At 55.3% G+C, this 14,317-nt stretch overlaps 2 protein-coding genes across 3 annotated transcripts in view; both read right to left on the minus strand.

Annotated features, from left to right (window-relative positions):
- The window catches only part of LOC116936818 (casein kinase I-like), an 86,062-nt gene extending 73,131 nt beyond the window's left edge, over positions 1-12,931 (minus strand). Inside the window, exons 1-2 of one of the 2 annotated variants that reach the window (XM_076058957.1) lie at positions 12,555-12,915; positions 9,262-9,368 (exon numbers count right to left, since the gene is read on the minus strand). In XM_076058957.1, coding sequence (XP_075915072.1) covers positions 9,262-9,368; positions 12,555-12,698 — 251 coding nt within the window. In that variant the 5' untranslated portion in view covers positions 12,699-12,915. Of the gene's footprint in view, positions 1-9,261; positions 9,369-12,554 lie in introns of both variants that reach the window. The other variant, XM_076058956.1, reaches the window with a different exon arrangement.
- Positions 1-14,317, minus strand: part of LOC142908384 (uncharacterized) — a 94,894-nt gene that overhangs the window by 73,131 nt on the left and 7,446 nt on the right. The window lies entirely within an intron of this gene.

The following is a 14,317-nucleotide window of genomic DNA, read 5'->3' on the forward strand; positions in this document are numbered from 1 at the left end:
TCACACTCACTCACCTACTCATACACTCACTCATACACTCATTCACTAACACTCACTAACACTCACTCACTCATACACTCACCTACTCATACACTCACTAACACTAACACTCACTAACACTCACTCACTCACCTACTCATACACTCACTCATTCACACACTCACTCATACACTCACTAACACTCACTCATACACTCACTAACACTCATACACTCACTCACCTACTCACACACTCACTCATTCACACACTCACTAACAAGACAAAGACAAAGATCCCCCGTGTAGCCTTAACAGACTGTAGGGGCAAGTGCTGTTAGCGAGCACCTATGAAGGCCGGAACGGTACACGAGGGGGTGGGTGGCCAGCACCACGCCCGACCGCCTTTGTCTCCCTAGTGGCGATGTTTACACACCGCACCAGGTACTCATTTGAGGCTGAGTCGACCTAGGGGAGGCCCAGGACCGCTTCAGATAATCGTCACTGGTGTTGGCCATGAGCGGGAATCGAACCCGGGTCGCCAAGTTCATAGCGCAGCGTAGCGCTAACCACTACACTATCGCCCCTCCACACATACACACTCATTCACACACTCACCTACTCATACACTCACTAACACTCACTCACTCACACTCACTCATACACTCCCTCACTCATACACTCACTAACACTCATACACTCACTCACCTACTCACACACTCACTGACACACACTCACCTACTCACACACTCACTGACACACACTCACACACTCACTCATTCACTCACACTCACTCACTAACATGCACTCACACTCACTCACACACTCACCTACTCATACACTCACTAACACTCACTCACTCACTCACCTACTCACTCACTCACACACTCACTCACCTACTCACTCACCTACTCATACACTCACTAACACTCACACTCACTCACTCATACACTCACTAACACTCACTCACCTACTCATACACTCACTCACTCACCTACTCATACACGCACTCATTCACACACTCACCCACTCACTCACCCACCCACTCACTCACTGACCGACCCAAAACTTACACAGTGGCTAGGAAATGTAAACTACCTCGCCTGGTCTACAGGAGGTCGTGGACCCTGACAATGGGGAGATGTTGACTACCTCGCCTGGTCTACAGGAAGTCGTGGACCCTGACAATGGGGAGATGTTGACTACCTCGCCTGGTCTACAGGAGGTCGTGGGTTGGACCCTGACAATGGGGAGATGTTGACTACCTCGCCTGGTCTACAGGAGGTCGTGGGTTCCATCCTGACAATGGGGAGATGCTGACTACCTCGCCTGGTCTACAGGAGGTCGTGGGTTCCATCCTGACAATGTGGAGATGTTGACTACCTCGCCTGGTCTACAGGAGGTCGTGGGTTCCATCCTGACAATGGAGAGATGTTGACTACCTCGCTTGGTCTACAGGAGGTCGTGGGTTGGACCCTGAAAATGGGGAGATGTTGACTACCTCGCCTGGTATACAGGAGGTCGTGGACCCTGACAATGGGGAGATGTTGACTACCTCGCCAGGTATACAGGAGGTCGTGGGTTGGACCCTGACAATGGAGAGATGTTGACTACCTCGCCTGGTCTACAGGAGGTCGTGGGTTCGATCCTAACAATGGGGAGATGTTGACTACCTCGCCTGGTCTACAGGAGGTCGTGGGTTCCATCCTGACAATGTGGAGATGTTGACTACCTCGCCTGGTCTACAGGAGGTCGTGGGTTCCATCCTGACAATGGGGAGATGTTGACTACCTCGCCTGGTCTACAGGAGGTCGTGGGTTCCATCCTGACAATGGAGAGATGTTGACTACCTCGCTTGGTCTACAGGAGGTCGTGGGTTGGACCCTGACAATGGGGAGATGTTGACTACCTTGCCTGGTCTACAGGAGGTTGTGGGTTCCATCCTGACAATGGGGAGATGTTGACTACCTCGCCTGGTCTACAGGAGGTCGTGGGTTCGATCCTGACAATGGGGATATGTTGACTACCTCGCCTGGTCTACAGGAGATCGTGGGTTCGATCCTGACAATGGAGAGATGTTGACTACCTCGCCTGGTCTACAGGAGGTCGTGGGTTCGATCCTGACAATGGGGATATGTTGACTACCTCGCCTGGTCTACAGGAGGTCGTGGGTTCCATCCTGACAATGGGGAGATGTTGACTACCTCGCCTGGTATACAGGAGGTCGTGGGTTCCATCCTGACAATGTGGAGATGTTGACTACCTCGCCTGGTCTACAGGAGGTCGTGGGTTCCATCCTAACAATGGGGAGATGTTGACTACCTCGCCTGGTCTACAGGAGGTCGTGGGTTCCATCCTGACAATGGGGAGATGTTGACTACCTCGCCTGGTCTACAGGAGGTCGTGGGTTCCATCCTGACAATGGGGAGATGTTGACTACCTCGCCTGGTATACAGGAGGTCGTGGGTTCCATCCTGACAATGGAGAGATGTTGACTACCTCGCTTGGTCTACAGGAGGTCGTGGGTTGGACCCTGACAATGGGGAGATGTTGACTACCTTGCCTGGTCTACAGGAGGTCGTGGGTTCCATCCTGACAATGGGGAGATGTTGACTACCTCGCCTGGTCTACAGGAGGTCGTGGGTTCGATCCTGACAATGGGGATATGTTGACTACCTCGCCTGGTATACAGGAGATCGTGGGTTCGATCCTGACAATGGAGAGATGTTGACTACCTCGCCTGGTCTACAGGAGGTCGTGGGTTCGATCCTGACAATGGGGATATGTTGACTACCTCGCCTGGTCTACAGGAGGTCGTGGGTTCCATCCTGACAATGGGGAGATGTTGACTACCTCGCCTGGTCTACAGGAGGTCGTGGACCCTGACAATGGGGAGATGTTGACTACCTCGCCTGGTCTACAGGAGGTCGTGGGTTCCATCCTGACAATGGAGAGATGTTGACTACCTCGCCTGGCCTACAGGAGGTCGTGGGTTCCATCCTGACAATGGGGAGATGTTGACTACCTCGCCCGGTCTACAGGAGGTCGTGGGTTGGACCCTGACAATGGGGAGATGTTGACTACCTCGCCTGGTCTACAGGAGGTCGTGGGTTGGACACTGACAATGGGGAGATGTTGACTACCTCGCCTGGTCTACAGGAGGTCGTGGGTTCCATCCTGACAATGGAGAGATGTTGACTACCTCGCCTGGTCTACAGGAGGTCGTGGGTTCGATCCTGACAATGGGGATATGTTGACTACCTCGCCTGGTCTACAGGAGGTCGTGGGTTCCATCCTGACAATGGGGAGATGTTGACTACCTCGCCTGGTCTACAGGAGGTCGTGGACCCTGACAATGGGGAGATGTTGACTACCTCGCCTGGTCTACAGGAGGTCGTGGGTTCCATCCTGACAATGGAGAGATGTTGACTACCTCGCCTGGCCTACAGGAGGTCGTGGGTTCCATCCTGACAATGGGGAGATGTTGACTACCTCGCCCGGTCTACAGGAGGTCGTGGGTTGGACCCTGACAATGGGGAGATGTTGACTACCTCGCCTGGTCTACAGGAGGTCGTGGGTTGGACACTGACAATGGGGAGATGTTGACTACCTCGCCTGGTCTACAGGAGGTCGTGGGTTCCATCCTGACAATGGAGAGATGTTGACTACCTCGCCTGGTATACAGGAGGTCGTGGACCCTGACAATGGGGAGATGTTGACTACCTCGCCTGGCATACAGGAGGTCGTGGGTTGGATCCTGACAATGGAGAGATGTTGACTACCTCGCCTGGTCTACAGGAGGTCGTGGGTTCCATCCTGACAATGGGGAGATGTTGACTACCTCGCCTGGTCTACAGGAGGTCGTGGGTTGGACCCTGACAATGGGGAGATGTTGACTACCTCGCCTGGTCTACAGGAGGTCGTGGACCCTGACAATGGGGAGATGTTGACTACCTCGCCTGGTATACAGGAGGTCATGGGTTGGACCCTGACAATGGAGAGATGTTGACTACCTCGCCTGGTCTACAGGAGGTCGTGGGTTCCATCCTGACAATGTGGAGATGTTGACTACCTCGCCTGGTCTACAGGAGGTCGTAGGTTCCATCTTGACAATGGAGAGATGTTGACTACCTCGCCTGGTATACAGGAGGTCGTGGGTTCCATCCTGACAATGGGGAGATGTTGACTACCTCGCCTGGTTTACAGAGGTCGTGGGTTCCATCCTGACAATGGGGAGATGTTGACTACCTCGCCTGATCTACAGGAGGTCGTGGGTTGGACCCTGAAAATGGAGAGATGTTGACTACCTCGCCTGGTCTACAGGAGGTCGTGGGTTCGACACTGACAATGGGGAGATGTTGACTACCTCGCCTGGTCTACAGGAGGTCGTGGGTTCCATCCTGACAATGGGGAGATGTTGACTACCTCGCCTGATCTACAGGAGGTCGTGGGTTGGACCCTGACAATGGAGAGATGTTGACTACCTCGCCTGGTATACAGGAGGTCGTGGGTTCCATCCTGACAATGGGGAGATGTTGACTACCTCGCCTGGTCTACAGGAGGTCGTGGGTTCCATCCTGACAATGGAGAGATGTTGACTACCTCGCCTGGTCTACAGGAGGTCGTGGGTTCCATCCTGACAATGGGGAGATGTTGACTACCTCGCCTGGCCTACAGGAGGTCGTGGGTTGGACCCTGACAATGTGGAGATGTTGACTACCTCGCCCGGCCTACAGGAGGTCGTGGGTTGGACCCTGACAATGGGGAGATGTTGACTACCTCGCCTGGTCTACAGGAGGTCGTGGGTTCCATCCTGACAATGTGGAGATGTTGACTACCTCGCCTGGTATACAGGAGGTCGTGGGTTGGACCCTGACAATGGAGAGATGTTGACTACCTCGCCTAGTCTACAGGAGGTCGTGGGTTCGACACTGACAATGGAGAGATGTTGACTACCTCGCCTGGTCTACAGGAGGTCGTGGGTTCCATCCTGACAATGTGGAGATGTTGACTACCTCGCCTGGTATACAGGAGGTCGTGGGTTCCATCCTGACAATGTGGAGATGTTGACTACCTCGCCTGGTCTACAGGAGGTCGTGGGTTGGACCCTGACAATGGGGAGATGTTGACTACCTCGCCTGGTCTACAAGAGGTCGTGGGTTCCATCCTGACAATGGGGAGATGTTGACTACCTCGCCTGGTCTACAGGAGGTCGTGGGTTGGACCCTGACAATGGGGAGATGTTGACTACCTCGCCTGGTCTACAGGAGGTCGTGGGTTCCATCCTGACAATGGGGAGATGTTGACTACCTCGCCTGGTCTACAAGAGGTCGTGGGTTCCATCCTGACAATGGGGAGATGTTGACTACCTCGCCTGGTCTACAGGAGGTCGTGGGTTGGACCCTGACAATGGAGAGATGTTGACTACCTCGCCTGGTATACAGGAGGTCGTGGGTTCCATCCTGACAATGGGGAGATGTTGACTACCTCGCCTGGTCTACAGGAGGTCGTGGGTTCCATCCTGACAATGGAGAGATGTTGACTACCTCGCCTGGTCTACAGGAGGGCGTGGGTTGGACCCTGACAATGGGGAGATGTTGACTACCTCGCCTGGTATACAGGAGGTCGTGGACCCTGACAATGGGGAGATGTTGACTACCTCTCCTGGTACACAGGAGGTCGTGGACCCTGACAATGGAGATATGTTGACTACCTCGCCTGGTCTACAGGAGGTCGTGGGTTGGACCCTGACAATGGAGAGATGTTGACTACCTCGCCTGGTCTACAGGAGGTCGTGGGTTCCATCCTGACAATGGAGAGATGTTGACTACCTCGCGTGGTCTACAGGAGGTCGTGGACCCTGACAATGGGGAGATGTTGACTACCTCGCTTGGCCTACAGGAGGTCGTGGACCCTGACAATGGGGAGATGTTGACTACCTCGCCTGGTCTACAGGAGGTCGTGGGTTGGACCCTGACAATGGAGAGATGTTGACTACCTCGCCTGGTCTACAGGAGGTCGTGGGTTCGATCCTGACAATGGGGATATGTTGACTACCTCGCCTGGTCTACAGGAGGTCGTGGGTTCCATCCTGACAATGGGGAGATGTTGACTACCTCGCCTGGTCTACAGGAGGTCGTGGACCCTGACAATGGGGAGATGTTGACTACCTCGCCTGGTCTACAGGAGGTCGTGGGTTCCATCCTGACAATGGGGATATGTTGACTACCTCGCCTGGTATACAGGAGGTCGTGGGTTGGACACTGACAATGGGGAGATGTTGACTACCTCGCCTGGTCTACAGGAGGTCGTGGGTTCCATCCTGACAATGGAGAGATGTTGACTACCTCGCCTGGTATACAGGAGGTCGTGGACCCTGACAATGGGGAGATGTTGACTACCTCGCCTGGCATACAGGAGGTCGTGGGTTGGATCCTGACAATGGAGAGATGTTGACTACCTCGCCTGGTCTACAGGAGGTCGTGGGTTCCATCCTGACAATGGGGAGATGTTGACTACCTCGCCTGGTCTACAGGAGGTCGTGGGTTGGACCCTGACAATGGGGAGATGTTGACTACCTCGCCTGGTCTACAGGAGGTCGTGGACCCTGACAATGGGGAGATGTTGACTACCTCGCCTGGTATACAGGAGGTCGTGGGTTGGACCCTGACAATGGAGAGATGTTGACTACCTCGCCTGGTCTACAGGAGGTCGTGGGTTCCATCCTGACAATGTGGAGATGTTGACTACCTCGCCTGGTCTACAGGAGGTCGTGGGTTCCATCTTGACAATGGAGAGATGTTGACTACCTCGCCTGGTATACAGGAGGTCGTGGGTTCCATCCTGACAATGGGGAGATGTTGACTACCTCGCCTGGTCTACAGGAGGTCGTGGGTTCCATCCTGACAATGGGGAGATGTTGACTACCTCGCCTGGTCTACAGGAGGTCGTGGGTTGGACCCTGACAATGGAGAGATGTTGACTACCTCGCCTGGTCTACAGGAGGTCGTGGGTTGGACCCTGACAATGTGGAGATGTTGACTACCTCGCCTGCTCTACAGGAGGTCGTGGGTTGGACCCTGACAATGGAGAGATGTTGACTACCTCGCCTGGTCTACAGGAGGTCGTGGGTTCCATCCTGACAATGGGGAGATGTTGACTACCTCGCCTGGTCTACAGGAGGTCGTGGGTTGGACACTGACAATGGGGAGATGTTGACTACCTCGCCTGGTCTACAGGAGGTCGTGGGTTGGACCCTGACAATGGAGAGATGTTGACTACCTCGCCTGGTATACAGGAGGTCGTGGGTTCCATCCTGACAATGGGGAGATGTTGACTACCTCGCCTGGTCTACAGGAGGTCGTGGGTTGGACCCTGACAATGGGGAGATGTTGACTACCTCGCCTGGTCTACAGGAGGTCGTGGGTTCGATCCTGACAATGGGGAGATGTTGACTACCTCGCCTGGTCTACAGGAGGTCGTGGGTTCGATCCTGACAATGGGGAGATGTTGACTACCTCGCCTGGTATACAGGAGGTCGTGGGCTCCATCCTGACAATGGGGAGATGTTGACTACCTCGCCTGGTATACAGGAGGTCGTGGGTTGGACCCTGACAATGTGGAGATGTTGACTACCTCGCCTGGTACACAGGAGGTTGTGGGTTCCATCCTGACAATGGGGAGATGTTGACTACCTCGCCTGGTCTACAGGAGGTCGTGGGTTGGACCCTGACAATGGAGAGATGTTGACTACCTCGCCTGGTATACAGGAGGTCGTGGGTCCCATCCTGACAATGGGGAGATGTTGACTACCTCGCCTGGTCTACAGGAGGTCGTGGGTTGGACCCTGACAATGGGGAGATGTTGACTACCTCGCCTGGTCTACAGGAGGTCGTGGGTTCCATCCTGACAATGGGGAGATGTTGACTACCTCGCCTGGTCTACAGGAGGTCGTGGGTTCCATCCTGACAATGGGGAGATGTTGACTACCTCGCCTGGTATACAGGAGGTCGTGGGTTCCATCCTGACAATGGAGAGATGTTGACTACCTCGCCTGGTCTACAGGAGGTCGTGGGTTCCATCCTGACAATGGGGAGATGTTGACTACCTCGCCTGGTCTACAGGAGGTCGTGGGTTCCATCCTGACAATGGAGAGATGTTGACTACCTCGCCTGGTCTACAGGAGGTCGTGGGTTCCATCCTGACAATGGGGAGATGTTGACTACCTCGCCTGGTCTACAGGAGGTCGTGGGTTGGACCCTGACAATGGGGAGATGTTGACTACCTCGCCTGGCTACAGGAGGTCGTGGGTTGGACACTGACAATGGGGAGATGTTGACTACCTCGCCTGGTCTACAGGAGGTCGTGGGTTGGACCCTGACAATGGAGAGATGTTGACTACCTCGCCTGGTCTACAGGAGGTCGTGGGTTGGACCCTGACAATGGGGAGATGTTGACTACCTCGCCTGGTCTACAGGAGGTCGTGGGTTCCATCTTGACAATGGAGAGATGTTGACTACCTCGCCTGGTCTACAGGAGGTCGTGGGTTCCATCCTGACAATGGGGAGATGTTGACTACCTCGCCTGGTATACAGGAGGTCGTGGGTTGGACCCTGACAATGGTGAGATGTTGACTACCTCGCCTGGTCTACAGGAGGTCGTGGGTTCCATCCTGACAATGTGGAGATGTTGACTACCTCGCCTGGTCTACAGGAGGTCGTGGGTTCGATCACCGACCCTGACGGTGCCTCCGTGACTGAAGCCGCCGTGCGGCTGAGCTGATGGCACAAAGCACTGGACAGCTGTTTGGACGACACACTCGCCTACTCGCTCGCTCACCCGCTCACTCGCCCATTCACCCACTCGCTCACCCGCCCGCTCACCCGCCCGCTCACCCGCTCAACTACGCACTCACCCACTCACTCACCCACTCACTCACCCACCCACCCACCCACTCATCCACCCACTCACTTACCAAATCACCTACGCACTCACCCACCCACCCAACCACTCACTCACCCACCCACTCACCCACCCACCCACTCACCCACCCACTCACCCACTCACCCACTCACCCACCCACTCACTCACCCACTCACTTACCAAATCACCTACGCACTCACCTATGCACTCACCCACCCACTCACCCACTCACCCACCCACCCACTCACCCACCCACCCACTCACCCACCCACCCACTCACCCACCCACCCACTCACTCACCCACCCACTCACCCACTCACCCACCCACTCACCCACCCACCCACTCACCCACCCACCCACTCACCGTATATTTGGAATGCCCACTCCTCCTTGCAGGATCTTGTACAACTTACTCTCGTACAGCAGCTGAGGATGTCGAGCCTTCTGGGATTCCAGCTTCACAGCCACTTCCTACATCACGCAACAAAGACAAAGATCCCCCAGGTAGCCTCTAGCAGCGCTGTAGGGGCAAGTGCTGTTACACACACAGACAAAGATCCCCCAGGTAGCCTCTAGCAGCGCTGTAGGGCCAAGTGCTGAGACACACACAGACAAAGCTCCCCCAGGTAGCCTCTAGCAGCGCTGTAGGGGCAAGTGCTGGGACACAGACAAAGATCCCCCAGGTAGCCTCTAGCAGGGCTGTAGGGGCAAGTGCTGAGACACAGACAAAGATCCCCCAGGTAGCCTCTAGCAGGGCTGTAGGGCCAAGTGCTGAGACACAGACAAAGCTCCCCCAGGTAGCCTCTAGCAGGGCTGTAGGGGCAAGTGCTGAGACACAGACAAAGATCCCCCAGGTAGCCTCTAGCAGCGCTGTAGGGGCAAGTGCTGTTACACACACAGACAAAGATCCCCCAGGTAGCCTCTAGCAGCGCTGTAGGGGGCAAGTGCTGAGACACAGACAAAGCTCCCCCAGGTAGCCTCTAGCAGGGCTGTAGGGGCAAGTGCTGTTACACACACAGACAAAGCTCCCCCAGGTAGCCTCTAGCAGGGCTGTAGGGCCAAGTGCTGAGACACACACAGACAAAGCTCCCCCAGGTAGCCTCTAGCAGCGCTGTAGGGGCAAGTGCTGGGACACAGACAAAGATCCCCCAGGTAGCCTCTAGCAGCGCTGTAGGGGCAAGTGCTGTTACACACACAGACAAAGCTCCCCCAGGTAGCCTCTAGCAGGGCTGTAGGGGCAAGTGTGGAGACACAGACAAAGATCCCCCAGGTAGCCTCTAGCAGGGCTGTAGGGCCAAGTGCTGGGACACAGACAAAGATCCCCCAGGTAGCCTCTAGCAGCGCTGTAGGGGGCAAGTGCTGAGACACAGACAAAGCTCCCCCAGGTAGCCTCTAGCAGCGCTGTAGGGGCAAGTGCTGAGACACAGACAAAGATCCCCCAGGTAGCCTCTAGCAGCGCTGTAGGGGGCAAGTGCTGAGACACAGACAAAGCTCCCCCAGGTAGCCTCTAGCAGCGCTGTAGGGGCAAGTGCTGAGACACTGACAAAGATCCCCCAGGTAGCCTCTAGCAGCGCTGTAGGGGCAAGTGCGGAGACACAGACAAAGATCCCCCAGGTAGCCTCTAGCAGGGCTGTAGGGGCAAGTGCTGTTACACACAGACAAAACTCCCCCAGGTAGCCTCTAGCAGCGCTGTAGGGGGCAAGTGCTGAGACACAGACAAAGATCCCCCAGGTAGCCTCTAGCAGCGCTGTAGGGGCAAGTGCGGAGACACAGACAAAGCTCCCCCAGGTAGCCTCTAGCAGGGCTGTAGGGGCAAGTGCTGAGACACAGACAAAGATCCCCCAGGTAGCCTCTAGCAGCGCTGTAGGGGCACTTGCTAAGACGCAGACAAAGCTACCCCAGGTAGCCTCTAACAGGGCTGTAGGGGCAAGTGCTGAGACACAGACAAAGCTCCCCCAGGTAGCCTCTAGCAGGGCTGTAGGGGCAAGTGCTGAGACACAGACAAAGCTCCCCATGGTAGCCTCTAGCAGGGCTGTAGGGGCAAGTGCTTTTACACAGACAAAGCTCCCCCAGGTAGCCTCTAGCAGAGCTGTAGGGGCAACTGCTGAGACACAGACAAAGCTCCCCCAGGTAGCCTCTAGCAGGGCTGTAGGGGCAAGTGCTGTTACACAAAGCTCCCCCAGGTAGCCTCTAGCAGGGCTGTAGGGGCAAGTGCTGAGACACAGACAAAGCTCCCCCAGGTAGCCTCTAGCAGGGTTGTAGGGGCAAGTGCTGAGACACAGACAAAGCTCCCCCAGGTAGCCTCTAGCAGGGCTGTAGGGGCAAGTGCTCACTCACCCACCAACTCACTCACTCACCCACCCACTCACCCACCCATTCACTCACTCACCCACCCACCACTCACTCACTCACTCACCCACTCACTCACCCACTCACTCACCCACTCACTCACTCACCCACCCTCTCACCCACTCACTCACCCACCCACTCACCCACTCACTCACCCACTCACCCACCCACTCACTCACCCACCCACTCGTTCACTCACTCACCCCCTCACTCACCCACTCACCCACCCACTCACTCACTCACCCACCCACTCACCCACCCACTCACCCACTCACTCACTCACCCACTCACCCACTCACTCACTCACCCACTCACTCACCCCCTCACCCACCCACTCACTCACTCACCCACCCACCCACCCCTCACTCACCCACTCACCCACCCACTCACCCACTCACCCACTCACCCATTCACTCACCCACCCACTCACCCACTCACTCACCCACCCACCCACTCACTCACTCACTCACCCACCCACTCACCCACTCACTCACCCACCCACTCACCCACTCACCCACCCAATCACCCTCTCACTCACTCACTCACCCATCCACTCATTCACCCACCCACCCTCTCACCCACTCACTCACTCACCCACCCACCCACCACTCACTCACCCACTCGCTCACCCACTCACTCACTCGCTCACCCGCTCACTTGCTCACCCACTCGCTCACCCACTCGCTCACCCACTCACTCACCCACTCACTCACTCACCCACTCACTCACTCACCCACTCACTCACCCACCCACCCACTCAACCACCCACCCACTCAACCACCCACCCACTCACCCACTCACTCACCCACTCACTCACCCACCCACTCACCCACCCACCCATTCACTCACTCACCCACCCACCCACTCACTCACTCACCCACTCACCCACCCACTCACCCTCCCACCACTCACCCACTCACTCACTCACTCAGTCACTCACTCACTCACACACTCACTCACACACTCACTCACTTACACACTCACTCACTCACCCACTCACTCACTCACCCACTCACTCACTCACTCACTTACACACTCACTCAGTCACACACTCACTCACCCACCCACTCACTCACCCACCCACTCACCCACCCACTCACTCACTCACCCACTCACTCACCCACCCACTCACCCACCCACTCACTCACTCACTCACCCACTCACCCACTCACTCACCCACTCACTCATTCACCCACTCACTCACCCACTCACTCACTCACCCACCCACTCACTCACCCACCCACTCACTCACCCACTCACCCACCCACTCACCCACCCACTCACCCACCCACCCTGTCACCCACCCACCTCTCCCGTGGTGATGTTCATGGCCAGGTAGATGTCTCCGAAGGAGCCGCTCCCAATCTTCCTCACCAGTTTGTATTTCCCTCCCACCACGAACTCCGCTCGACCGCTCCCAGCCACCGCTGTGGATGAGCCGGCGGCCGCCATCGTCGGTTGAAGCCACCCACCGCCGCACTTCCGGGGTCGACTCCAGCGGGCGATTCTCTTCGATTTTTTTTTTAGTCAACTCGCAATTCGATTCCTTTTTGGTGTTAAGTGTAATACGTAACTTAACCCAACGGAAAGCGCGATTCGGAGTCGGTTGAACGACGCGTTGGCGTTGTCGATTCTTTACCTTTGGCGAGGGGAAATGGGAGGGATTAGGTCGAGTCGCATTCGAGATGTTGATTAGTTTCGGATCGATTCGATTCGTTTGGATTAAGGCAGCGTTGAGGAATCGGTTAGTGGTGAAATGTTTGCGATTCGATTCCGCTTTGCTTCTGGGCGGCCAGGATACTTCCGGGATTGTCGGGGGACACCGATTCCGATTTTCGGGATGTGACGATTAAATGTATCGATTCCTTTGGTGTTGTATTATACGGTTGAGTCTGTTAAGGAATCGATTCCTTTGATAGAGTCTATGGTAGAGGTCTATGTAGGAATCTATTGTAGCCAAGTTAGCGATTCGATTCATCTTGCTTCTGTATCGCGCCGACACATCCGGGATTATCAAAGACGCCGATTTCGATTCCAGGTATTAACGATTAGTTTGTGACGTCGATTCCTTTGGTTACGTATACGGAAATTGCGATTTGGAATCGGTTACGCGTTAGAGTAGTCGATTTTTTCTTGTACAAAATACGGTTGAGTCTTTAGGAATCGATTACTTGGTGTAGATTCTATTCCTCTGGTTAAGTCTACGGGAGGGTCTATTCAGGAATCGATTGTTGCTTAGTTTGCGATTCGATTCCTTTTTCTGCTGCTCCTGCTGCTGCTGAAGCCTCGCGGCCACTTCCGGGGTTGAGCCAACGACGATTCTCGATTCACCAGCCCAAAATTCGATTCCTTTGGTTAAGTATACGGAAAGCGCGCTTCGGAATCGGTTACGCGTTGGCGGTGTCGATTTGTTTGGTAGGTCAACTCTTTAGTCTATGAGTAATCGATTATAATTCCAAAGATTCGATTCCTTTGGTTATGCGACATGGAGGGTCTATTGAGGAATCGATTGTTGCAAAATTGGCGATTCGATTTCTCCAACTGAAGCCTCGCGGCCACTTCCGGGATTGACGCCGCCGACGATTCTCCATTCGTGTCGATTAAAGTCGATTCCTAATCGAGAATCGGGAATCGTTGTCAGCAACAACCCCGGAAGTGGCCGCGAGGCCTCACTGGCAGCAGGAGGAAATGGAATCGAATCGCCAACTATTGTAACAATCGATTCCTCAATAGCCCCTACCAGAGACTTAACCAAGGGAATACAATCGACACCAGGAAATCGATTCCCAATCGCTTCCCTAAAGGAATCGACTTTGTGTGGAATCGAGAATTGTGTGGCGTCACAACCGGAAGAGACCGTAAGGCTTCAGCAGCAGCAGGTGGAATCGAATCGCCATTTTTAGTTAATCGATTTCTGAATCGACTCACCGACCAAAAAAAAGTTGACGTTCCACATTTACACTCCCCCCTCCCTCCTAGCCCCTCCCCCTCCCTCCTAGCCCCTCCCCCTCCCTCCTAGCCCCTCCCTCCTCCCTCCTAGCCCCTCCCCCTCCTAGCCCCTCCCCCTCCCC

The sequence above is a fragment of the Petromyzon marinus genome, assembly GCF_048934315.1.
Source record: "Petromyzon marinus isolate PM22_M1 ecotype Great Lakes invasive population chromosome 83 unlocalized genomic scaffold, UKy_Petmar_22M1.pri1.0 chr83_unloc.1, whole genome shotgun sequence".
NCBI lineage: Eukaryota > Metazoa > Chordata > Hyperoartia > Petromyzontiformes > Petromyzontidae > Petromyzon > Petromyzon marinus.